Source organism: Dendropsophus ebraccatus, chromosome 7, assembly GCF_027789765.1.
Source record: "Dendropsophus ebraccatus isolate aDenEbr1 chromosome 7, aDenEbr1.pat, whole genome shotgun sequence".
Taxonomy (NCBI): domain Eukaryota; kingdom Metazoa; phylum Chordata; class Amphibia; order Anura; family Hylidae; genus Dendropsophus; species Dendropsophus ebraccatus.
This window is the reverse complement of record NC_091460.1, coordinates 133,605,276-133,632,941: the sequence shown is the minus strand read 5'-3', so window position 1 is coordinate 133,632,941 and position 27,666 is coordinate 133,605,276. Positions and strand designations below refer to the sequence as shown.

General features: G+C 41.4%; 1 protein-coding gene across 1 annotated transcript in view; it reads right to left on the bottom strand.

The window, feature by feature from the left end:
* The window catches only part of COL25A1 (collagen type XXV alpha 1 chain), a 127,326-nt gene that overhangs the window by 26,141 nt on the left and 73,519 nt on the right, over positions 1-27,666 (bottom strand). Inside the window, exons 19-28 of the mRNA XM_069976212.1 lie at positions 25,980-26,024; positions 21,963-22,007; positions 20,201-20,278; positions 19,122-19,145; positions 15,271-15,315; positions 12,992-13,036; positions 6,948-7,028; positions 4,270-4,332; positions 2,860-2,910; positions 1,462-1,488 (exon numbers count right to left, since the gene is read on the bottom strand). Coding sequence (XP_069832313.1) covers positions 1,462-1,488; positions 2,860-2,910; positions 4,270-4,332; positions 6,948-7,028; positions 12,992-13,036; positions 15,271-15,315; positions 19,122-19,145; positions 20,201-20,278; positions 21,963-22,007; positions 25,980-26,024 — 504 coding nt within the window. The remainder of the gene's footprint in view (positions 1-1,461; positions 1,489-2,859; positions 2,911-4,269; positions 4,333-6,947; positions 7,029-12,991; positions 13,037-15,270; positions 15,316-19,121; positions 19,146-20,200; positions 20,279-21,962; positions 22,008-25,979; positions 26,025-27,666) is intronic.

The window sequence follows — 27,666 nt, the reverse complement described above, 5'->3', positions numbered from 1 at the left end:
GTACACAGGGTGCTCCTGTCAGTATATACAGTGAGTACACCTACTAATACTGTACACTGAGCAATTTTACTACCAAGTGGCCAACCCCTTTAAGAATAGTGCTGATATGGAAGGGGGGGGGCAATTTAACTTTAAGTCTCCTGCCGGAATCGAGCGGAGGTCACATGTGTCCACTATAACGCCAATCATTGTCTACAGGAGCTTCTGGAGTCAGGCAGCTACCATAAACAATGAACGCATGCACATGTGTGACCCTGAGACTCTTTTACAAAAGACGTGGACCCACGTTCCCCAGACAGTAAATAATAGCAGTATAGGTAATTATAAGTTATATATAATACTAATGTTTTGTGTGCTAAGGTCAGTTAATACAGAAAAGTTTTTGGAATTTCCAGCTTGCTTACAGAAAACCTTCAAGCTCAATAGTAATAAATAAGTATGGGGGTTATCAGTCATAATGACTTGCAGAGATGCAGAAAAAAATTTGCAGAGATGCATCCTTAAAGAAAATATATCAATCAATTAAAATCAATACATTTTCTGTGTTTTTGTTTTTATTTTTTTATTGTAATTTTTATTTATTCTTTTGGGCTTAGCAGCACTTAGAGATATGCTTTTCTGCAGCCACATTGACTATATGAACCCATAGTCCGGAGCTGAATCATTGGCTTTTACAGGAGAGATGTTCTGGGCATGTTCTGTGACCTGGGCAGAGGTCAGTGTGCAGAGAGGAGATATAAAGCTGTGACTGTCAGCTATTATTACTGTAATCCTGTCTTTAATGATAGTGAGAATTTATCTCTGCAGAACAGGTATTGTCAGTTTATTATAATTATTGTTAGGCTTAGTGGCCAGGGTGAAAACTGCAGGATTTTCTAGAGGTAGTAATATGAAAATTTAAAGAAACAAATCACCAATAATTCTTTAAAAATATGTTTAAAAGGGTACTATCAGCAGGTTAGAGGAATCTAACATTCTGATAGTCCCCTATTGCAGAGGAGGAAAGTATGTCTGTTAGCTTCCTCCTTGGCACCGTCCCCATGGGGTTAGCAGTGTAATTCTCGGTACGGAGCTCAGATAGGACCACTGCCCCGCCTCCATTGCTTGAGCCGGCCCACTCCTTTTAATGATAATCAATGGAAGGGGCAGGCCAGATTAGCGCTATGGGGGCGGGGCAGTGCTCCTAACAATAGCAATAGCAATAGGGACATATTAGCAGGTTCGATTCCTCTAACCTGCTCTTAGCTCCCCTTTAAAAATAGGTAATTTTCTAATGATGCATTCTCTTTCACAGTAGTGGCCTGCTACCTGAGCTTCAAGGCTTTCATACATGAAACACAACACAGACAATACATTCACGGGACTTATAAGCATGCGCTGTATACAAAGTTATATACACAAAATGGACAAATCCATGCTGCATGCACTTCTTAATAATGGCATGATCTCACTTGCACTTACCTTTGGACCTGAAAGCCCATGTGGTCCCTGAAAATGCAAATACGACAGTTATAGCAAAGCTGTTTTTGAAAGTTGGACACTTTTCAGAAATCAATAAATATCAATAGTACAAGCAATTTTAAGAAACTCTGTAATAGGTTTTATTAAGAAAAAGGCTGTTTTCCTACCTCCCCCCTCACTTCAGAAGAAGCAGGATTTCTGTGTCCATTATGGTCTATGTAGAGGGGAGGGGCCAAGGGGGATGAGTGAGCACGGAGAGGAGAAAAGGCAGCCCTGCAGGGCACAACATACTGCAATCTTTTCTCACCAAGCTCCCAGCTAAGCACTGACCTTTCTGACCTGTGAATCCAGCATTTTATGTACCATGACAATCTCCAAACTGTACAGCTGCTTGTCTGCTCTCCCTACTCACTCATCCACTTGACCCCTCCATAGGTAATAATGGACTCAGTAAACCCGTCTTCACTTTGCTCCTCTTTAATCAGTGTCGGACTGGCCCACCAGAAGTGTGGAAGATTCTCTGGTGGGCCCCTTGCTTTAGAACCTGCACTAACACTAACTGACATGTCGTTTCTCACTGGTTCCTCATTGGTGGGCCCCCCAGGATCATTTCCTCTGGTGTGCCCCAGATACCCCAGTCTGACACTGTCTGTAATGAAGACAGGGTACCCTGATAAAGCACAGATAAGAAGTGAGGGGGAGGCTGGAAAACAGCTTTTTGAGTACAGAAAAAGTTTTTTTTTGCCTAATAAAACCTATTACAGAGTTTCTTAAAATCGCTTGTACTATTTGTGCAATAGATAAATATTTAACAGACACATTAAATTGTACCTCTTTGGTCCTATACATAAACATATAGGGGGACATTCACTATGGGCACACGGAGGGCATCAAGGTGGGGAGGTGGCCTCCTCCCGCAACAGATTTACCATGATTTACACCTACTTGAAGGTGTAAATCATGGTAGAAATCTACAGCTGCTCAGGAGCAGGTAAAGATTTCTGCACCCACTGTACGGAAGGTGCAGGTCAGGTTGGATTCACTAAAAGGTGTGCTCCTCTTGGTAAATCCGGCGGGGCAATTGGGGGCGGGGCCTACTTTAAGACCAGTGTACAGATACGTCGGTCTTCATTAATGTCCCCATAGTATCCAGACTCTTTTCTGGTTGTCCAATTTTTCTCCAGTCTTTTTGAAGAAATCTGAATGCACTGAATAAGAGGACAATGGCCAAACTATCGACACTAACACGGCAGGATCCCTAGACCACTGACTCATTCGTTCTCTTACTGGAGTGAAAAAAACGGCTCCTTTCTGTGGAATTGTGTGTTACATGTAGCGTCACAATATAATGAGAACCAATAATCCCTTTAGCATTGTATAGTAAAAATAATAGCTTACCATTGGGCCTGGGGGGCCATGAGGACCTGGTGGACCAGAAGGACCTATGATCTGTGAAAAGAATAAAGATTGAGAGAATTGTAAGGCGAGAGATTATTAAGTCTACCAAATCCCTGCAGCCTTAAAATCATTAGAAATGATTCGGTGTGGATGAGTACGATAGCTGCGGCAATCACCGAGGTTGTTTGGTTGCTTACGAGCATGAATAAACATCTACATAATCTACATGATGGCTGATGTATGATATACTATGTGCTGCGGGAAGCAGTGATATCTTTGTAATAAGAGAAATACAAAAACTAATACCACTGTATGAAAGCATGACATATATATTGGGCTGGGTTCACACTACGTACATATTTCAGTCAGTATTGTGGTCCTCATATTGCAACCAAAACCAGGAGTGGATTGAAAACACAGAAAGGATCTGTTCACACAATGTTGAAATTGAGTGGATGGCCGCCATATAACAGTAAATAACGGCCATTATTTCAATATAACAGCCGTTGTTTTAAAATAACAACAAATATTTGCCATTAAATGGCGGCCATCCACTCAATTTCAACATTGTGTGAACAGGCCCCCGGGATCACTTCCTTTGGTGGGCCCCAGGTACCCCAATCCGACACTGTTTACTTAGAGTTGTGCGCCAGTCTATTCATAGAAAATTATTACATGAATCGACTGGCACCAGAGGGGGGAAGCCGTTGCCGCGTTTTTTTTTTTGAACTGTGGCCCGATACCCATGCACAACACCAGTCTATTCCCGGGCACCGGGCTAGCCTGAATCCCGCCCGCCCCCAGTGTGACAACCCCCCCCTCTGTGACGCGACTCTATTACAGCATTGGAGCCGCATCACAGAGGGGAGGGGGTTTCGTCATACTGGGCACCAGTGCTTCATGCCTGGCCAGTGCTCGGAATAGAACGTGCACGGGAATTAGGCCACAGTTCAAAAAAAGACTGTGGCACTGGCATCCTTACGCCGGTGCCAGTCTATTCATGTAAAAATCTTGACAACAGGTTAGTAGAGATGAGCAAACAGGGTTCGGGTTCGAGTCGATCCGAACCCGACCGTTCGGTATTTGATTAGCGGGGGCTGCTGAACTTGGATAAAGCTCTAAGGTTGTCTGGAAAACATGGATACAGCCAATGACTATATCCATGATTTCCACATAGCCTTAGGGCTTTATCCAACTTCAGCAGCCACCGCTAATCAAATGCCGAACGTTCGGGTTCAGATCGACTCGAGCATGCTCCAGGTTCGCTCATCTCTACAGGTTACTATACTCACTGTACAGGGTACATCCCTACACTGGCACTGTCATCACTATATCCGTAGAGCCACAGCCCCAACTGCTAACGCCCAGTTTTCAATGAATTAACAGCGTTTAGCCTTAGATACTACTTACAGAAGCTCCATGAGGTCCAGGCGCACCATGGTCTCCCTTTTCTCCTTTTAATCCATTTGCACCCTAGCAACAAATATTTATATTACTTGCCTATAAAGTAATCTACAGATAAAGTCATAATGTAGACACAATGGGGGAGATTTATCAAACATGGTGTAAAGTGAAACTGGCTCAGTCGCCCCTAGCAACCAATCAGATTCCACCTCTCATTACTCACAGACTCTTTGGAAAATGAAAGGTGGAATCTGATTGGATGCCGGGGGTAACTGAGCCAGTTTCACTTTACACCATGTTTGATAAATCTCACCCTATGTTTACATCAAGTTAAAAAAAAAAGGAAAAAGGCGTTTGTTTTTTAAAAATATGTCCATTATTGCATCATTTTAAGTGACGTCAATAAATTGCATAAAGGTTTATGGAATAACAGACATCATTTGCATGCAGTGTATTAAATGACGGACGTCTTTTAAGGTGGACGTCAAATAATGTTCATGACAATTATTCACCGGACGTTATTTTTTAAACGTTCACACACAGTTTTTCTTTTTTCACCGTCCTTTCACTGTTTTTACTATTAAATTCAATTGACTTTTCAATTAAAGACACATCCAAAGCCCAATCAGTCCACCAGAGCTAGAATAATTTACCGTCATTGCACTAATGGGCAGCCAAACTGCAAAATATTGGACATTATTTTGGACTCAAAATGATGGACGTTATGTTAAAAAATTACAATGGGGCAAGAAAAAAACGTCATGGGAACATACCCCATTGTCTTTTTCTGTCTGTTTGAGTCCAAATAATGGTCATCATTAAGAAATAACAGCCGTTATTTGGACTCAATGTCACAATGTCAATAAAAGGAGTGGGAACATTGATAATTTGAGGAGTGGGATTATCCTGTCTAACAGCGGGGGACCAGCGCAGATGAGGAAGGTAAGACACATACCTTCCTACTCCGTGTCCCGGGCGCGATAGGAAGCTATCAGCAGGATAGAATTTTCTGGTAAATTGAAACATAGCGTGATCGGTTTCTGTAGGAAAAACCCAGACAGTGTGGGTTTCAAGCAGCTCGATAAATCTGGGCCAATGTGAGCACTGACGGAAGTTTTCCCATAGCCTTCAATAGAAGACATTATAAAATTAAAAAAGGGTTATCCAGCGCTACAAAAACATGGCCACTTTTGCCCCACTTTTGTTTCCGGTCCAGGCGTGGTTTGCAGTTAAAGCGACTCTGTAGCCACTGTGGAACCCCCCCAAACTACTTATACCTTGTTGTAGCTTAGGCGAAGTCCTTTCTGGTGGTATATTTTGTAAAACAGGTTAGGCTTTCATGAGGCAGAAAATCCTACTTTAGTAGCGGGGCTGCCGTGTCTAAGAGGCGGGCCGAGAGCGTTCGTGCCCTATGGTAGCGCCGCCTTTGTAGTGTTGCTGGTCGTCTCCCCCTGCCTCCCGTGCTGCCCCCTGCCCGCCTTCACAGGGTTCCATTTAAATGCGCATGCGTCGTTTTTATTTGAGCTTCGGCGCCGCTGTAGTGACATGGCCGGGTCCATGCCACCTCTGTGGTGTCTCCTCTGCCCGTCTTCCACGCCCTGTTTAGTGACGCTCTCGGCCCAGCCCCGGCTCGCATGCCTGTCAGCAGCCACGCCGCCCCATCGCATACCATGTTGGCGCACACTGCCTACGTCATCTTGTAGAGTTCTTGGGATCGGATCCCGCTAGACTAGTTTGATAAAACCGGTCGCGTCAGTGCACCTGCGCTGGTTCTAAGCTCAAGAACTCTACAAGATGACGTAGGCAGTGTGCGCCAATATGGTATGCGATGGGGCGGGGTGGCGGCTGACAGGCATGCGAGCCGGGGTTAGGCCGAGAGCGTCACTAAACAGGACGTGGAAGACGGGCAGAGGAGACACCACAGAGGCGGCACGGAACCGGCCATGTCACTACATCGGCGCTGAAGCTCAAATAAACGCTGCATGCGCATTCACATGGAACCCTGTGAAGGCGGCCAGGGGGCGGCATGGGAGACGACGAGCAACACCACAAAGGCGGCGCTACACTAGGGCACAAACTCTCTCGGCCCGCCTCTTAGACACGGCAGTCCCGCTACTAAAGTTGGATTTTCTGCCTCATGAAAGCCTGACCTGCTTTACAAAACATACCACTAGAAAGGACTTTGCCTAAGCTACAACAAGGTATAAGTAGTTTGGGGGGGGGGGGGGTTCCACAGTGGCTACAGAGTCGCTTTAAGCTTCATTCACTTCAATGGAACTGAATTTCTAACCCCACCCAATCTGGAGACAAGAGTGATGCAAAAGTGTCCATGTTTTTGTAGCACTGGATAACCCCTTTAAAGCCAATGTACTACCAGTACATCACTTTTCTGATATTTACACGGATAGACTGGCGTCAGCACAGGGATGCCTATGCCGCAGGCCTTTTTACATGGATAGACTGGCGCCAGTCTATCCATGTAAATATCAGAAAAGCAATGTACCGGTGGTAAATTCGCTTTAATTATGGCCATTTTTTATGCCTACTTTGATTGATTTCCAGGATTTATTTGCTATACTGCAAGGAGTAAACATTAACAAATGAAAATAACAAGGTAGTAAATGCAGGTAAATTAGAGAGAAGCTAGAAGGAGTCATTGTGGATTTTGGGCTGGGGACACTTACAGGTAACCCAGGAAGACCAATTCCTCCTTTTTCTCCTGCAATGCCGGCTTCTCCACGGTCTCCTTTAGAACCTTTAGGCCCCTGTTTTACACAACAACAACAAAATTCTATAAGACTTATAAAAATATTATATAAGTGATAAATATTTGACTGTATATTATATAACAGTTATAAATTGTATCTGAACATTAGAGAAGATTCCAAGCACAAAGCGGGATAGTCTCAGCAAAAGCCATACCCGCTTTCATCTCTATTGCATAACCTCTGGTAGGGTACAAACCCACTTGACGTATTTGCTGCGTGAATCAGTCTTAAAAATAAGCAGGCAAAACGCAGGTTGGCTTTATACAATTGTTCTGCGTTAAAATACGCAATTGCGTATTTTTGAAGCGTGAAGCTTGTTGTTAGCAAAGCATCAGTTGTTAACAACCTGTGCGAAAAACGCATGTAGCTTCACGCTTCAAAAATACGCAATTGCGTATTTTAACGCAGAACAATTGTATAAAGCCAACCTGCGTTTTGCCTGCTTATTTTTAAGACTGATTCACGCAGCAAATACGTCAAGTGGGTTTGTACCCGTAAAGTGATTTTCATACAGTAGGAAACATCATGAGGCTATCACTGCGGGAAAAGATGGCCATCTGTTAATATTGACGGCCACAAATAATGATCATTTTTGGCGGCCGTTATTATCAATAGATGGCCGCCATTCCCTTTGTGGGTACATAGCCTCAATAATATTCCAAATAATCCAAAACCATCTCTATTTACTGTAGCAGGTTGGTTACAGCAATGCACTGCACAAACCATTGCTTCTAAGCAGAGCAGATTTAGTAACCTTAATAGCGTCTAATGAGTCGTGATGATGGTTCATGAATATGACTTAATCTTATAGTACATGGGTATTGCTGTATCAGCAGGTATTCTAAATAATATAGACAGATCATAGATAGATGATAGATAGATAGATAGATAATAGATAGATAGATAGATAGATAGATAGATAGATAGATAGATAATAGATAGATAGATAGATAGATAGATAGATAGATAGATAGGAGATAGATGATAGATAGATAGATAGATAGATAGAAGATAGATAGATAGATAGATAGATAGATAGATAGATAGATAGATAGATAATAGATAGATAGATAGATAGATAGATAATAGATAGATAGATAGATAGATAATAGATAGATAGATAGACAGACAGACAGATAGATAGGAGATAGATAGATAGATAGATAGATAGATAGATAGATAGATAGATAGATAGATAGAAGATAGATAGACAGACAGACAGACAGACAGACAGACAGACAGATAGATAGATAGATACTGTAGATAGATAGACAGATAGATAGATAGGAGATAGATAGATAGATAGATAGATAGATAGATAGATAGATAGACAGATAGATAGAAGATAGATAGATAGATAGATAGATAGATAGATAGATAGAAGATAGATAGGAGACAGATAGATAGATAGATAGATAGATAGATAGATAGATAGATAGATAGATATTGCGCACAACTGGAGGTGTAGATTAGTGCCATGATTTACGCAAATCACGATAAATAAGGTGTGGGACGTTGAATCTGCCCCTTTTCCCTGGGGTATGCCTGAAGCACATTTCTTTTTGATAAATTCCCCCCCCCCCCCCCCAGTTTCTTAATTTTCAGTTTCATTTTTCTATAATAACCCAGAATCCATAAATTCTACATGAACTTATCCTGTACTATACTAAGCTTCTTGGGTTACACTATTAAAATCAAATCCTCCAACTTCTGGGTTATTGGGCAGGTTAGTGACCACGTTTAATGTGATATTTTCTTACTCATGAACTAGGTCATGACATTATTACTTTGGCTGCATAAGATGAATATGCTTGTTTCTTTCTTTTTTTTTTTTTTAATTTCAGCATGGAAAAAGCTTTTATAGCATTTAAGGTGACCTGAGGTGATGAATGCAATTCTGATCCTGTCACTGAAAACCTACAATTTTTTCCGCTCATATAATGTACACTGATTACAATGAATGTATGAACTATATCAGCCATGTCAAACCCCTGGCCCGCGGTGCCATTATTTTTGGCCCACAGAGGAATTGAGTTGATTTCCTACAGCTGACCCACAGTCATCGCAGCTAATTATAATTTTGGCGGTCCAGAATGCCACCTGGACCACCCATATTATAATCTTGTCAATAGCCCCCCTCAATAGCTCCCCATATAGTACTCATCCCCCCTCAATAGCTCCCCATATAGTACTCATCCCCCCTCAATAGCTCCCCATATAGTACTCATCCCCCCTCAATAGTTCCGCATATAGTACTCATCCCCCCGCAATAGTTCCCCATATAGTACTCATCCCCCCTCAATAGCTCCCCATATAGTACTCATCCCCCCTCAATAGCTCCCCATATAGTACTCATCCCCCCTCAATAGCTCCCCATATAGTACTCATCCCCCCTCAATAGTTCCGCATATAGTACTCATCCCCCCCGCAATAGTTCCCCATATAGTACTCATCCCCCCTTAACAGTGCCCGCGTATAGTAATCAGTCCCCCCCCCCCCCCCCGAATAGTGACCCATACAGTTGGTAGTTACCCCAGCAGCTCTTCCGCTCACAATTATTGACCTTGTACAGGGGCTACAGAGTAGAATCTCTATTGCAAATGGTACTAAACTGGGTAAAGTAATCACCACAGAGGAGGATTGTATAATTTTACAGAGGGATTTGGAGAAGCTGGAGGCTTGGGCAGAGAAATGGCGAATGAAGTTTAATGTGGATAAAGGTATAAAGTTATGCACTTGGGCCATAGAAATAATAGATTAGAATAATAGATATAAGTACAGTTATGTGGTAAATAATAAAACACTGGATAAAACTACTTCCGAAAAGGACCTGGGTGTATTGGTGGACAGTAACCTCAACTTTAGTGATCAGTGCCAGGCAGCAGCTGCCAAGGCTAATAAAATAATGGGATGCATCAAAAGAGGCCGAGATGCTAAAGATGAGAACATAGTTTTGCCTCTTTATAAATCACTGGTCAGACCACACATGGAATACTGTGTACAGCACCAGGTACCTGTATATAAGAAGGACACAGCTGAACTGGAGCAGGTGCAGAGGAGGGAGACAAAGGTCATTAAGGTAATGGGTGGGTTACAGGACCAGGACAGGTTATCAAGCTTGTGGCTATTTAGTTTAGAAAAAAGACGTCTTAGGAAAAGCTGCTGGGGTAACTACCAACTATATGGGGCACTATTGGGGTGGACTGACTACTATATAGAGCAGTATTGAGAGGGGCTGACTACTATATGGGACACTATTGGGGGGCTGACTACTATATGGAGCACTATTGAGGGGGCTGACTACTATATGGGGCACTATAGAGGGGGCTAACTACTATATGGGGCACTATTGAGGGAAGCTGACTACTATAAGGCACTATGATGTGATTACCTTCAGCTCAATTCACTTCAATGGAAAGCTGCAATACCCCACACCCAAATTCAGGACAAGAGCGATGCTGTTTCTAGAAGAAAGCGGCCATGTTTTTCTAAGTCTGGATAACCACTAGACTATTGCAAATTGCACATGAATAAGACGACTAATCTGTCCATGCAGTCTGCAGAAGCAGGAAACCAATGGCAGCATTCAGATTATAATCCCCATCACCCCATGCAGGACACAAGCAGTTCCAGAATAATTCAGCCATTGGACTAAATTATTGAAGGTACGTTGCCAAGACATTGTATATATAATTTCTAATCAGCATTATCTATGGCTGGGTATGTTTTATTTAAGCTTTCTTCTGTTTGTATAATATTTGGGACAATATTTCTAATAATCATTATTATCATTCAGAACTATACATTATCTCCTACTAAAGGTGTCTGTGGAAAGGAATGGGGTGGGTAATGATGATGTATGTATTTTTTCTACACATGCATGTAATGAGGACATACTGTAACACAGTGGAGACAATGCGATACAATCATCCTACAAAATATGGAAATGTTTAAAGGCGTACTCAAGCGGAAATCTTTTTCTTTTCAAATCAGCTGTTTTCTAAAAGTTCTATAGAATTCTAATTTACTTCTATTTTAAAAATGGCAAGTCTTCAAGTACTTATCAGCTGCCGTATGTCCTGCAGGAAGTGGTGTTTTCTTGTCAGTCTGACACAGTGCTCTCTGCTACCTCCTCTGTCCATGTCAGGAACTGTCCAGAGTAGCAGCAAATCTCCATAGAAAACCTCTCATACTCTGGACAATTCCTGACATGGACAGAGGTGGCAGCAGAGAGCACTGTGTCAGGCTGGAAAGAAAATAACATTTCCTGCGGTACATACAGCAGCGGAAGACTTGAGATTTTTAAATAGAAGTAAATTACAAATCTATATAACTTTCTGAAACCAGTTGATTTGAAAGTAAAAGATTTTCGCTGGAGTACCCCTTTAAGATGTGTCAATGAAATGCATCCTCCAGATGATAATCTCCCCTAAACCCCTTTAGGTAATGAATAATTATGAAACCTTCAACTCTACTCTTTCCATACACAAAATACACTTCGCCCACACCTTATCCTTCATTTAATATTGCAGTTATCTGCGGTAAATGAATACATTGATCAGGATTCTACGCATGAATCAGCAATAGCAGAGATAGCGGCAATGTGTAACCATTGGTAATGGCAGGATTGGCAGGTCTGCAATTACAGTGCATTAAACTACTAAATCATATGTATAGAACCTATAATCATCCATCCCCTTCCCTGTATCCATCCATTCCTTGTATATTCCCCTTCCCTGTATCCATCCCCTACTTGTATATCCCCCCCCCCGCCCGTCATAGCCGTCCCCGAATGTACAACATTCACATCACTTGACTTGCACCCATTACCTGCTATTCACTCCCATAATAAAATTAAAGGGGTTTTTCCAGAGACAACATCACTCTTGTCTCCAGGTCAGGTGTGGTTTGCAATTAACCTCCATTAAATTCAATGGAACAAAGTTGCACAACTTGCACCCAAACTGGAGACAAGAGCGGTTCTGTCTCTGGAAGAAAGTGGCCATGTTTTAGTAGCACTGGATAACCCCTTTAAAGGGACACTGTCACCGCCTTTTTGCATTATGACTTCTGTAAAGAGTAGATTTAGCAGTTTTCACACCTTATTTTATATCATACATCATGGTGCTTGTTCCAGTAAAAAGTGATCTTTTATCATGTGCGGATAGTGCTATCTGGGCGGGGCTTCACGGTTGAAGAGCCACTTAGCCCTGCCCACAATGCCAACATTGACCTGGCCCCTTGATGTCATCTGTGCATAGGCCACGCCCCTCAGTGGCCATTGGTATGGGCCGATCTAGAGGGGGTGGGGTCTAGACCTTTAGGCTGACCTGTTCCACAGGCGGGGCCTATGCGCCAATGACTTTATGGGGTGGGGCCAACTGTTGTGGTGTGGGGCTAAGTGATGTAGTTCCCGTGAAGCCCCGCCCAGTTTTCACAATCTGCAGGTGATAAATGATCACTTTTTACTGGAACAAGCCCCATGATGTATGATATAAAATAAGGTATGAAAACTGCTAAATTTACCCTTTACACCTGTGAAGAGAAGTCAGAATGCAAAAAGGGGGGGACAGTGTCACTTTCAGTTTGGCAAATGACTGAATTGTCAGTCAAACTATAAACCCGTATATTTCTCGAACGGTAGGGTGTATTAAGAAACTGTAAAAGGTGTGTGAGCTATGTAATGCTTGTAACATCTCTTTTTTTAAGGGGGGGGGGGGGGTAGGTTGGCCTAAAGTCCTTAAACTACTGCTTCCCCCAGGGGCTGTTGTAGGAATATATACAGTAGTTTGATACATTCATCAAAATGTTTTCTTTTTTTTTAAATATATTTTAGTTAACTAGAGTCTTTTGCAGACACAGTGCGACATATACCTTACATGTAGATGGAATGAATTATTCAAATACTGTGGATCAAGTATATTGACAGTTTGTGATTGATAAATTAGAAAATGCTTTACCTGCTCCCCATCAACTCCTGGAGGTCCAACAGGGCCTCCCTCTCCCTGTAGAGACAATGTAGATTACCATGAGCTTGGCCATTTGTCAAGATACCTTTTAAAATTTTGTGGGATGATTTCCGAGGTATCAGCTGCAAACATGGAACTGAACCGGTCTAAACGCACCGCACCACATCAAGGAGGAGACGGCAAGAGAAACCAACTAAGGGCTTAAAGTGTCACTGTCGTTTAAAATCTTTTTAGTACAGGCAATTGTAAGAAACTTTGTAATTGGGTTTATTAGCTGAAAAATGCATTTTTATCATGAAAAAGCAGTTTGAAGCTCCCCCCCCTTGTCTTCATGGTTCTCTTATGGAGAGGGGAGCGGTGGAGGGAGATGAGGCACCATAACAGGACAACAAAGAGTTAATTTACAGCTACATCACCGGGCTATCTCCTCTGAAGTCAGCACTGACCTCTCCGTCCTCTGAATACCGGCTTTCACACAGGTCCCGCTGTGTAATCCTTTGTTCTCTGCTCTCTGCTGGCGACTAATCTCCCTCCTCCCCCTCCCCATAGAACAGAAAAGATCAGAATGATGTAAAAGAGTTGAGATTTCCTGATAATGAGCAGTGGATGAGAGAGAGGAGGAAAGTCTTTTTGAATGCAGATAATGGCAGATTTGCCTAATAAACCAAATTACAACGTTTCTTAAAATCGCCTGGACTATTGATTTCTTAAAAAAAAAAAAAAAATACGACAGTGACACATTAAATACCTGTAAGTATCATGATGCAGCGGCTCCAGCCGGCTACAATCCCATGTTTACAGCCAATTATAAGTGACATCAGAAGCTGTCTGTGCATTGTACTTTGTATATTCAATATCCCTGCTAGGTGACATGTTGTATAGTGCATAGGAGAAAATTACTATATATAAAGAAATACTAAGGATATCCTATTAAGAGGATTTTTTTTTTAATATCTGGAATGGCCTAAAGTTAGAAAGCTGCAATGTAAAGAATCATGTCTACATAAGCTATGAGCCACAGAAGCAGCTAAAACACAGACAGTTTAAAGCAGTGGTAGGGAACCTTGGCTCTCCAACTCCCATCATGCCCGGACAGCCAAAGCTTTAGAATGATGGGAGTTGTAGTTTTGCAACAGCTGGAGAGCCAAGGTTCCCTACCCCTGCTTTAAAGTGTCTAGTAACTAATATAATATAAAGCTTTGAATGCAACAGCCACACCATGCACAAAATACAGAGCAAAATAACATTCTGCAAAGGAAGAAATGACAAGGTTCCGTTTCCTGTTAAGCTTCAACAATAGAAACGTTCTAACTGAGTTAAAAAATGGATGGTTTATGTTCAAGACAGGCCATCAATATTAGATGGAAGGGAGTCTGACTCCCCTATCACCTCCGATCAGTTGTTTGTAGTACCTAACACTCATTATAGATAGAATAGCGACTGTGACTTGCGTATGAGCAAAAGGAAACCATGAAGTGACCAGAGTTTATCTAATATTACTGAACTATCCAGAGAATAAGATTTCAATTTTGTAAGATTTGGATAAGGCTGTGTTCACACATTGCAGTACTATTGTAGTGCTGTCACAGTACTGCATCATTTCAATGAAAATGCTGCAGTACTGTGGCAGCACCGCAATGGAGCTGCAATTTGTGTAAACACAGCCAAACCCCTTTAATCACTAATTTTAGATGTTCCTTCAGATTAAATAGATTGTATGGTGCTCAAAAAATGTGACTTCTTTGTAGAAACTCTTGTCTATGTACTGTTTCTGGAACTGCATCTTAGCACCATTTACTTAAAAGGGTACGGATCCTGTATTCTAAACATAGCTAATTGTCAGGCATGATGCTGATCAAGAAAAAACAGTCTCAGCAGTTTCCTAATCTCTTCTTACCTATTTCTGAGACTTTTGTAGTGCATGTGATTGGTTTTACCCAGACAGCTATAGTCCACAAGATGCCATACATCTCAATGTATTCCCCTGGACTGCAGCAGTAACTTTACAGTTAAAATCAATCAATGGTATCAAAAACATCTCGCTGTGAGGCTAGCCTTCAGCCCCTTTACATGGCAGTACTTTGATATTTTTTTTATACAGTACCTATAGATTTTTTTTTTCATTGTATTACACCAAATGTAACACTAGAGGGCAGCAAAGCACTAAAAGCATGCAAACAAAGTCAAACGATCATGTCATTGTATAAAACAGAAATCTATATATATCTTTGAGCCTGTGGTTATCACAGGTAATAAATAAAGAAAAACACCTTTGGTCCAGGCAAGCCAGGTGGCCCAGGCGGTCCAGGAGGTCCCTGTTAATAAGCAAATAAAATGTTACATCAAATAATGTTTAATGGCAGAAACAGCTGACGTGGTTAGGCGGTGACATAATGACATGAAATTTGTTAAATTCAGCACATGGAGTCATGACAATAGATGAGGAGCCCAGACAATGTTCTTTTTCTGGAATGGGACAACAATGAACCTTATGGTTTCTTTCTTTAGTGTAGCTTTACACATTACAGCTTTGGCCCCCTTCCCTCCAAACATCTATCTGTGATCGGAGGATATTTACAAGAGGGATCTGTTCCATAAAGTCTTTGTGGTTGAGATGTTTATTTTCTCTACAAGTGTTTCCCAGGGTTACAGCGACATGAGTTCATATATTAGGAAACCGCATTGTCTGTAATTCCCTATTACATTCTACCATCAATCCTGCTGCAAGCCTGAGTGGTCGGAGGTTATTGAAGGGGGGAGGAGTACAGGTGTACAACTGACTTCCTGCTGGCGTATATGCCTATATATACAAAAGTCACGTATTTCCCGTAAGCTATACAGAACAAAAAAGTTGTCACTTTTTGGCTTTTTTCCACTCTACATAAACCTAAGCCAGTAGGGTGGAGCGGGGTGGTCTGATATATTGTTACAGTACTGATAAAACAATCACTGAACTTAAGGAAACCACCTGAAGAAGACACTGTAGGCCGCTAGAAAAAGTGCTCAACACAGTGAAAACCTTGGTGCATTGCCCCCTGGTAAATACAAATATGCCAAAAGGGCCCATGGAGTCTCAAAACACGGGACTCGCCAGATATCCTTCCAGAAAAGGGCGCAACAGAGGGGTGGTACCAACTCAATTACGAGTCGGATGATATGACAAGGGAGAAACCAAGACGAGGTATCCATCCACAGACAGCTGTTTCGGGCTGTCGCCCTTCATCAGTGTGGAGTAGGATTCTGGCTAGGTGGGAGCAATGCCTAGTAGAGCCATACGGGCCACAAATCACTGATCTCAGGGAGACCAGCCAAAGAAGAAACTGTAGGCTGCTAGTTGAAGCGCTCAATACAGTGAAACCCCACCTAGCCATAATAATGCTCCAAACTGGGGCCAAAACAGCTGTCTGTGGATGGATAACTAGCCTTCTTACAGGAGCCACCCCTTGGCTAGGTCCTTCCCTGGAGGAATATCTGGCTAGTCCCATGTTTTGATATTTACAGTAATGCATGAGAGACATTGCCATTACTTAGTGGAAATCTATGTCAGCTTATACCTGGTTTACCAGGAGTGGATGTGGGCCCATTGTACCACCTAACCGATCTGAGTTTGGGCTACTACTAAGGGCACTCTCTAAGTAATTCACCTGATTTTCAGAGTTGATTTCTGTGAGGTTCTGGTCTTTGCAGCAGGGGACTACCAGATCACTATCTCTGGGAGTCATCCTGGTATACATGGGTCTTATCTATATAGGCCACACCCCTTTGGCACTTTACTGTGTATTCTGTGCCCAAGAACTATGTAAGTTTATTAGCACTTTAGTACTAGATATCCAGGTGACAGGTTCACTTGATTGATGGGTCTTTCTATATCCTTGTTTAGGATATTTTATATACATTTAATTTTTCTGCTTCTAGAACGGTTATTTGAGTGTTTATACACTTTTTTTTAACCCTGTCAACAGGACTCTATGTCAAACAATGTACTTTTTTATAGGTAGTTGTATGGAAAAGGGTTAAGAACTATACTTTAAGTACAGCTGAGTTTGTGGGATCCCCAAATGTTATGGCCATACATATGCCACAAAGGCTAGTGTTGATCTGCCTGTACTCTTCACAGTAATAATTGTGTGTGTGTGTTAGATACTGTAACTTTACAGCTTAGATTGGGTTTACAGATAAGAAACAAATGATAATAAATCAGATGAAACGTCCTATAGTTTGGGCCGTTGTCTCATCTGACCATCCTGTAAATGAACACACAACTAAATAAACCTTTCCCCTCTATACCCCATTGGCCTACAGTTCAGCTCAGGGTAGTCGCCAGTTATTGACCCCTGAATGGCTACGTTCACACAATGTAAAAAATAAAGAGAACATAATGTGTCCGCTTTTTCTATGTAAAAAAACATCCGTTATTGCAATTTAATTTACTTCAATGCAATGCAACAAAGTCAATGGAATGACGGACGTCCAATGCGCACAGTGTATAAATAATGAACATTGACTTCAAAATAATCATTTTGACAATTATTTTCGGACGTCTATTGCAAACAGCGGACGTTATTTTTTAGTTTTTCTTTTTTCACCTGCCTTTTCTAGTAAATTCAATGGACTTTTCAATTAAAGACACAACCAAAGGCCAATTAGTCCACCTGACCTAGAATAATGTACCAGCGGCCGCCATTACACTGACAGGCGGCCAAACAGCGCAATGACGGACGTCATTTTAAACAGAGAGGAAAGAACCTTGTGTGAACATAGCCCAACAGTTGATCGTTAATGGTCTTTTTTTTTAAATATTAAAGATTGGTAAAGGTAAACCCAGCCTTAACTGTGATTGAATTGACATGTTTTAATACACAAGATTACAAAACACATCATAGTTGTTAGACAAATTCACATCTCTGCCGACCTAAACATCTATGAGAAACACGATTAGGCATATATAGATGTAGTTGGGAATGTGTCTCCTTTCCCATCCACAATTCTCACTAATAGACGGCTGCACTGAAACTGACAGTAAGAAACTTTTAGGGTATGTTCACACTGAGTAAATTAGGCAGAATTCTGTAGCAGAATCCCGCTTGTCTTAGGGTGCCATAGGCCATCTATGGAGGAGCGCGCGCTCCTCCGCTGCTGACGCTCTCCGCTCAAAGTAGGAATCCCGCCTGTCTCAGGGTGCCATAGGCCATCTATGGAAGAGCGTACACTCCTCGTCTGCTGCTGCTCTCCGCTCAAAGTAGGAATCCCGCCTGTCTCAGGGTGCCATAGCCAGTCTATGGAAGAGCGCGCCCTCCTCCGCTGCTGCCGCTCTCCGCTCAAAGAAGTGACATGTCACTTCCTTGAGTGGAGATCAGCGGCAGCGGAGGAGCACACTCTCCCATAGAGATGCTATGGCACCCTGAGACAGGCGGAATTCCGCCTAATTTACTAAGTGTGAACATACCCTTACATTACAAGTTATTGCCAAGACCTCAAGTTTCTTCATGTACATTAGACCTAAAGCTTTTCATGTTTTAAAAGATTTAAAACCAATTGTTTTAAATGCAAATGTGATCTAGATTCTTAAAGTGGTTGGCCACTTTATAGTATAATTGTTCAGTGTACAGTAATAGTAAATGTACTCACTGTAAATACTGACAGCAGCTCCCTGTGTACTTCATAGAGCTAATATCAGACTCCCCTCCTCCAGGCTGTACTGCACTGCTCTGTCCGTAAGATGGCTGACATGGAGGAGCATGTGACCATGCCCCGCCCCAAGTGTCCTCCATAGGCATATACAGGCTCAGCTCCTCCTTGTCGGCCATCTTATGGACAGATAATGATGGCAGAAAATATCAATCATTATGTGAAACCGTCATTTTCAACAGACAGTCACCTTTACCTGGTAAAACCCCATAGTGGAGACACAGCCCATAGCTAAGACCTTAAGGTTCCTAACAGCTACATCTAATGTCTCCTGATCTCACTTTGTTAGGTTATAAGCATAAGGTACATTCACAATGGCATTTAGTATGGAGTGGATTTGCAGAGATGTGCGGCTCCTCCAGGTCACTAGATTATAAGCATGCACAGAACACAAGCACACGACACATAAGAGCACTCCATGCAGGTGGATTACCGTTACTGTAATGGCAGTGATCCTCTGATGACAAGCCATAGTGACAAGAAATAACATTGTACTTATTATTACTTCATACTACAATATTTTTCTCTACTATAATACATTGTAGACAATTAAAGGGGTACTCCGGCATATATATATATATATATATATATATATATATATATATATATATATATATATATATAAATATATATATATATACACACACACACATATATATATATATATATATTTTTTTTTTTAATCAACTGGTTTCTCCAGTCTCCAGTCTTCCAGTACTTATCAGCTTCTGTATGTCCTGCAGGAAGTGCTCACTCTCCAGTCTGACACAGTGCTCTCTGCTGCCACCTCTGTCTGAGACAGGAACTGCTCAGAGCAGTAGCAAATCCCCATAAAAAACCTTCTCCTTCTCTGGACAGTTCCTGACATGGACAGAGGTGGCAGCAGAGAGCACTGTGTCAGACTAGAAAGAATACACCACTTCCTGCAGGACATACAGCAGCTGATAAGTACTGGAAGACTGGAGATTTTTAAACAGAAGAAAATTACAAATCTATATAACTTTCTAAAACCAGTTCATTTGAAAGAAAAGTTGTTTTTTTCTGCTGGAGTACCCCTTTAAGCAGTGAAGAATTTGGCAAGCAGGATAACTACACAGGATACGCTTCAGCCTCCAGTGGAGACAACACCATTCTGCGGAGTTTAATCCGAGCGCTTGTTCCCAAGTGAACCTGAATAAAACTGTAACTGTCATCTATAAAATACTTGTTACTCCTTAAACTAACTAGCATTTCAAGCTTGCCATAAATCATGTGTGTCCTCAGCAGATGATGTCAGGCAATAATCGAGAGGATATCTCTATATTCCAGCTAGCCAACAGCATTGCAGGAGACAGTAAAGGAGACAGAATGGTCTCAGGACTGCCAGGAAGTCAATGTGATTAATGGAGTCCCCTGGAATGAGCACTTGATAAAGCTACCTATGTAAGGAAGCCCAGTTCTCCGCAGAATATTGGTCATAAAGGAGACAAATATTCCCTAATAGCTATCCATTATCCCCAAACAGAGTCTTACCTGCAATGCTTCCTGAATATTTCCATTGTAGTCTATGATTTCCGTAGCTCCTTGATCGCCCTTTTGCCCTGGGGGTCCCTGTTTAACACACAGACACAAAAAAAGTGAACCCTGATTTTACTGTCCTGTTGACTTATTGATCCATCGGTTTCTCACTTCTTACTTGATAAAAAGAGAAAGGTAAGAAAACATGAAGACATTTTTTTTTCTATATTAACCAATTGAGGTTGGGGCAGTTTTTTTTTTTTTTTTTTTTTTAAAGTGCAATACTGTGCATAGAATAAGTAAACAGGTAATAAAACAATAAAACAGGTATAAAACAGAATAAAACAGGTAATAGGGTGTTAGGGTATACAGTATGTAAATAACAGCTAAAATTGCAACAATAAAAAATATTTACCCACAAAATTCTAGGTTTTCTGCTGCCTGAGGTGAAACCTGAAATGGTGCCCCCCCCCCCTTCCCCCCATGCCACCCAAGCCTATTAAAAATCATAAGTAAGGAAGGCTGTGTGCAGAAAAGCTGCAAAAATCTATAAACAATTTAAAGGGTGAAACTCTTTTTCTTTCAAATCAACTGGTTTAAGAAAGTTATATAGATTTGTAATTTACTTCTATTTAAAAATATTAAGTCTTCTAGTACTTATCATCTGCTGTAGGTCTTACAGGAAGTGGTGTTTTCTTTCCAGTCTGACACAGCGCTCTCCATCTGCCACCTCTGTCCATGTTAGGAACTTCCCAGAGCAGTAACAATCTCCATAGAAAACCTCTCCTGCTCTTAACAGTTCCAAAGGTGGCAGCAGAGAGCACTGTGTCAGACTGGAAAGAAAACACCACTTCCTGCAGGACATACAGCAGCTGATAAGTACTAGAAGACTTAAGATTTTTAAATAGAGGTAAATTACAAATCTATATAACTTTCTGAAACCAGTTGATTTGAAATAAAATGATTTTTGCTGGAGCACCCCTTTAATCTTTATTGTTAGTCCAAGAATAAAAGCCCCTGTACATATACAAGAGTCAATGCATTGTGACTACTCCTGGTGATCTTATTCATGGCCATACTACCATTACACCATGTGCTCCATATAAAGGGGTAGTGATCACTTGTAGAGTGTATTGATGTGTGAAGCATATAACAATACCTGCAGAGTGTTTGCAGTCCTGACCTCCTTGCATTCTACATCTGTATCCAGCTATCATTTGCCGATCATGGGGTCCATGAAGTCAGTGGTGTCTAGCAGACAGTATCATTTATGGCCACTTTGTCATATCTGCAGCTCCACCTCTCCTCTACAAATCTGCCGCCTTAGTTTTCCTCCTTAAGGCTATGTTCAGATCTCGTGTCCGGAACGGCCGGTCTCAGAAAAGATCATCCCAGCCGGTACTGCAGTACTGGCCGGATGATCTTTAGCGCTGCAGAGTTCTGATGCGGGCGCATCTGTGCGCGCCCGCATCAGAACTCCCCACTGCACTGACAGGGTTTTCTGCGGCCACTGTTCAATGAATAGTGGCCACAGAAAACTGACATGTCAGTTGTTTACGGTGCCGCTAGGGATCCCGGCCAGAGTGTATAGCCCTGGCCTGATAGACAGCAAGGTAACGTATATTTTTGTAATAGTCACGGCCATTGTTGCAATGTGCAAATGAAAATAAATTATGAAAATTTATGAAATAAAATTTATGAAAATAAATACGTTGTGTGAACATAGCCTCACGCTGCAATCCAGGTTAACATATTAAATAGCAGAAAACACACTTACTCTGGGACCAGTCGGGCCTGTGTCACCCCTGCTTCCAGAATCTCCCTAAAATGACAAATTGTGGAATTTAGCAAGAACAATTTTTATTTACATTTTTTCATGTCATTCTGCACCAAAACATGCTGCAAATAAAAAAAAAAAAACTTCTGCTTCATACAAGTAAAGTTACTATCAGCCCCATGCCTAGCATTACCACCTAATCATGGATTAAGCAGCTGTCTGCAATGTATGAACATAGCTGTATTGGTGGCTTCATGTTATAAGCCTTAGGGACAGCTGAGACAGACAGAAAAGATGCTGTGCAAATGAGTCAGTGCCTCTGAGTGGAGTTCCAGTAAAACATCCAGGGCCACTTGTGTGCAACTTGATTTGTTCTCTATTGTCACTTGCTGCACCAAAGCCAATGTAAGTCCATTCCCATTTCAAGAACTATGTAACATGAACACATAAACATGACCGAGAAGATACAGCGGATGTATACTTGCATTTAGGTTAAATATAAGAATTACAATAAGGGGGATTACTACTGGAAACTTTCCATCTGCTCTCTTGAGCGCCAAAGTTTTATGCACGGCAAGTATATAGCATTTACAATTCCTGTATACTGTTGTTTGAGAAACACGTTTTCAACAGCTTCATGTTCAGAGTTGTTTTTGTTTTTTTTTTTTACCACTCAGCAGATAGTAGTAAATCTGGACCAATACTTTTACTTCCGTACTTATGAACAATATGAAATAAGAACTTGTGTTAAAATAAAGCAGCGGAGCTATGGTCTTGTACGGCAATAAAGCTGTTGGACTTTGAAGTTGCAGGACTATAAAGATGTGGAGCGAAGGGAAACGTTGTGGGAAAATAAAGGGTAAAGTTCTATATTTGTAGGCCAATGAAGCTGTGGACCTGTGAACTTGTGGGGCTGTAAATCTGTAAGAAAGTAAAGCTGTGGGGCTCTGAACTTGGGGGGTAATGAAGCTGTGGGGCTCTGAACTCATGGGATAATGAAGCTAAGGAGCTCTGAACTCATGGGCTAATGAAGCTGTGGGGCTCTGAACTAATTGGGTAATGAAGCTGTGGGGCTCTGAACTCATGGGCTAATGAAGCTAAGGAGCTCTGAACTCATGGGCTAATGAAGCTGTGGGGCTCTGAACTCATGGGGTAATAAAGCTGTGGGGCTCTGAACTCATGGTGTAATTAAGCTGTGGGGCTCTGAACTCATGGGGTAATGAAGCTGTGGGGCTCTGAACTCATGGTGTAATTAAGCTGTGGGGCTCTGAACTCATGGGGTAATAAAGCCCTGGGGCTCTGAACTCATGGGGTAATTAAGTTGTGGGGCTCTAAACTCATGGGGTAATAAAGCTGTGGGGCTCTGAACTCATGGGGTAATAAAGCTGTGGGGCTCTGAACTCATGGGGTAATAAAGCTGTGGGGCTCTAAACTCATGGGGTAATGAAGCTGTGGGGCTCTTAACTCATGGGGTAATGAAGCTGTGTGGCTCTGAACTCACAGGGTAATGAAGCTGTGTGGCTCTGAACTTGTGGGGTAAGTAAGCTGTGGGGCTCTGAACTTGTGGGGTAAGTAAGCTGTGGGGCTCTGAACTCATTGGGTTAATGAAGTTGTGGGGCTCTGAACTCATGGGGTAATGAAGCAGTGGAGCTCTGAACTCATAGGGTAATAAAGCTGTGGGGCTCTGAACTCAGGGTAATGAAGATGTAGGGCTCTGAACTCATGGGGTAATACGGCTGTGTGGCTCTGAACTTGTGGGGTAAGTAAGCTGTGGGGCTCTGAACTCATTGGGTTAATGAAGTTGTGGGGCTCTGAACTCATGGGGTAATGAAGCAGTGGAGCTCTGAACTCATAGGGTAATAAAGCTGTGGGGCTCTGAACTCAGGGTAATGAAGATGTAGGGCTCTGAACTCATGGGGTAATAAGGCTGTGGGGCTCTGAACTCAGGATAATGAAGCTGTGGGGCTCTGAACTCATGGGGTAATGAAAATGTACAACACTAAGTTTGCTGGACAATAAATGACAGAAAAAAAAAAGAAAAAAGCTGTGGAGCCATTAACTTATTTTATGATAGAATTCTGGAACTCTGAACATAAGAAAACTGTATACCTGAAGCCCTGGGACAATAAAGATGTGGAACCTGTCAGACAGTATAACTGCTGTGCTGTGAAATTATGGCGCAAAACTGGACAACAACCCCATGAACTGAAAATTACACAGAAATTTCTAGAAGGCTACTAATCACTCAAACTAACAAAATCCTCATTTTTTAACCAAATGCTCTGATGAACATATGTTCTGCTGAATTACACTCAGCAAGATTTATAATATTGAGGGAATACAGGAACCTAATAGGATGGATCTGTGCCAAGCAGCTATTGTTATTCAGCTGGGACATACGCTTCCTGATTAATAGCATTATCTTTTTTCCCCCAACATTCTTGCATTACACTCCATCAAGGTTCATATGTGCTTTGTGTATAGAACTGTATCTTGCTACAGATATCTTGTTCATATTACTTCTGTGTGCAGGAGGATGTAATAATAAATTCTCTGGTCATGTCGATGTAGATGCGAATCAACAAAGCGAAACAAAAGGAAACATGTGCTTGTTACTGACTCTCATATTATTTTTGCAGTTTCCTAAAGGGTTTGTCTGATCTGCAGAATATACTGTAGATCTGATTCATTTACATCTGTGCATGTTTCACTAAGGCTGGGTTCACATTACGTTTTTGCAATCCGTTTTTTTTCTTCATCCGTTTTTTGTAAAAAAAAAAATGCATTTGTGTGCATCTGTTTTATTATGTTCACACAACATCAAAATTAAAGAAAAGGCGCCCGATTCTGATATTTAAAAAAAACGTCAGTTTTTGCCGCGATTTAACCGATTGCAATGGCAATGCATTGAAGTCAATGGGAAGACGGACGCCAAATGCACCCAATGCATTGAATAACTGACTTTTTTACCGCGTAACTAATGTGCAAACACCAGGAGAGGCCAGACAGCTAAATGACGTCCGTTATTTTAGACTCAAAATAACGGACGTTATTTTAAACGGAACTGTGTTTTTTCATCCGTTTTTTGTAAAAGCGGATGAAAAAAAAGGATGGCAAAAAGGTAGTGTGCATTTGTGTGCATCCGTTTTTCCATTGACTTCCATTATTAAAAGAACGGATCAAAACGCATCCATTTTTTTAATTTTAATGTCGACGACATTTTTCTGTACATTAAAAAAACGGATGAAATTTGATCTTTTATTATATAAGTCAATGGCAAAACTGATCAAAACAGATCCGTTTTCCATCATTTTTTTGCAAAAAAACGATTAAAAAAACAGATGAAAAAAAAAACTGTGTGAACCTAGCCTAACAGTCAATACTCACCTCAGTAATCTCATTGGTTGCAACGTTTTCCCCATTGTAAATGTTCCTAAAATCTACCTATTTCTTTTCCTCGATTGTGAAAATAAATTAGGCCACACAAAAGTTCTACTAAGTGTCTGCAATGCAGCTGCTAATGCACCAGTATGTCATCAGTATTGCGGATCAGTAATACTTCTAGGCAGGAAACTAAAGCGCATTGACCGCCACTCAGGAATATACAATACAGATGAAATATTGATGACATACTGATACAATACAGATTAAATATGGATCGTATACATCTGTATTTCAAAGGGTGTTTTCATGTGAAACATGGGTAAAATTTTAAAAGCGCTTAGGTAATTTATATGCTCTTGTCAATAGTCTCATAGATTAATATTAGCTCAATTTTACAAAAAAAAAAAAAGATGAAATGTTGATGAAAAGATATATGAAAACAACCGTATAGGCGAACCAGCTGTAATTACATGCTTCGGCCACTAGGAGGAGCCATAGTAAAAGACTGAAATATTCAGAAGAGGATGCACCCTTGCATATGCAATTTGTTAATAGCAATTCATTTCAATCGATATACATATTCTGTTAAGCAATACACAGGCATACGGTCAAGGAAAATAACAAGCTACTGACCTTTGACCCTTTAGGGCCTCTATTTCCAGATTCACCAGTTTCTCCCTGCGGCATGCAAAGTTTAGAAAAGTAAGCAAAAAAAGACTGGGGATGAAGACGGTAATAGAGAAATTAAACGAGCTCTAGATCTGAGATGTGTACAGTTCAAAAGTGGAACATGCTAGAAAGGGTTAAAGATTAGGTAGGATACTGCAGTTAGGGAAACTGCTGGACATTGAAGTCAGAGGTAAAAGTGTTACTGCGAGTAGCGTTGAGTGGACGTGCCGAACGTTCTCTGGCATTTGACTCCTGACAGCGGTGAAGTTGGATGCCGTCCTAGGCTATGGCTGTATCCATATTCTCCAGCCAGCCTTAGGGCTTCATCCAACTTCTTCAGCCATCAAATCCTGCACGCTCGGGTCCAGATGAACCCAAGCGTGCTTGAGGTTTGCTCATATCTAAGGCCAAACTTTGACCTGTATTTTTCAGCACTTTTATCATGATGGGATTTTGAACACGATGATGCAAACTTTTGGCTCCTACTTTATGATTAGGGATTTTCCAGGTAAACAAACTATTGATTGACTATTGACTGGTTTCAGAAAGTCATATAGATTAGTAATTTCCTTCTATTTAAAAATCTCAAGTTTTCCCATACTTATCAGCTGCTGTATATCCTGCAGGAAGTGGTGTTTTCTTTTCCATATAATACAGTGCTCTCTGCTGCCACGTCTGTCCATGTCAGGAACTGTCCAGAGCAGAAGAGGTTTTCTATGAGGATTTGATGTAAGTTCCTGACATGGACAGAGGTGGCAGCAGAGAGCACTGTGTCAGACTGGAAAGAAAACACCTCTTCCTGCAGGACATACAGCAGCTGATAAATATGGGAAGACTAGAGATTTTTAAATAGAAGTAAATTACAAATCTATATATCTTGCTGAAACCAGTTGATTTGAAAGTTGATTTTTATACAACCCCTTTAATAGGTGGATGATGGGGTATAGACCCTAGCACCCCAGCTCTTAGGTGTCTGTACCCCACTGAGTATTTCTGAGTTGGAAGCAGTTGGCTCCATACTGTGTATTAGGAGAGCAAGCCTCGGTACTGCAGCCTCAACTGCTATTGAAGTAAATAAGAGAAGAGGTGAATAAATATATGGTTTGCTGTACGGTCGGGGCAATCATTATGGCTGTCAGCATAAGTTACAGTCATAAATCAAAAATAATCTGAATATCATTGTTCATGTTGGGATTATACAATGGGAGAGAAGGAGAAAAGATACAATAAATCTTATAGCCATAATCCTTTATTCAGGAATTTACAAGCTGAAGGAGATATCCGCGTCTCCCATGATAAGTCTTATACGGTAAACGCACTGGTGATGTACGGCTGAGGAAAGTTCACGGCACAAGTTCACGACTGTAGTTAAGGGATATTGCATAGAGGTAACAAGCAATTATTGGAAGGTATTCAGACATGTCAAGGAGGCCACTTAATATATCACCACTTTTATGACATTCTACACCACAAGGTGTAAACATGGGCTCTCCTGGACGATGATTACATGGGAGCACGGCTTAAGAAATCTCAAGAATTTATGAACGGGCTAATAAAACGGGAATCTCGCCTGATATAATTAATGCCGGGGGAAGACAATAAAATGAATATTTATTATCCATTGTGGAGTAATGTAGTCACATGCATGATT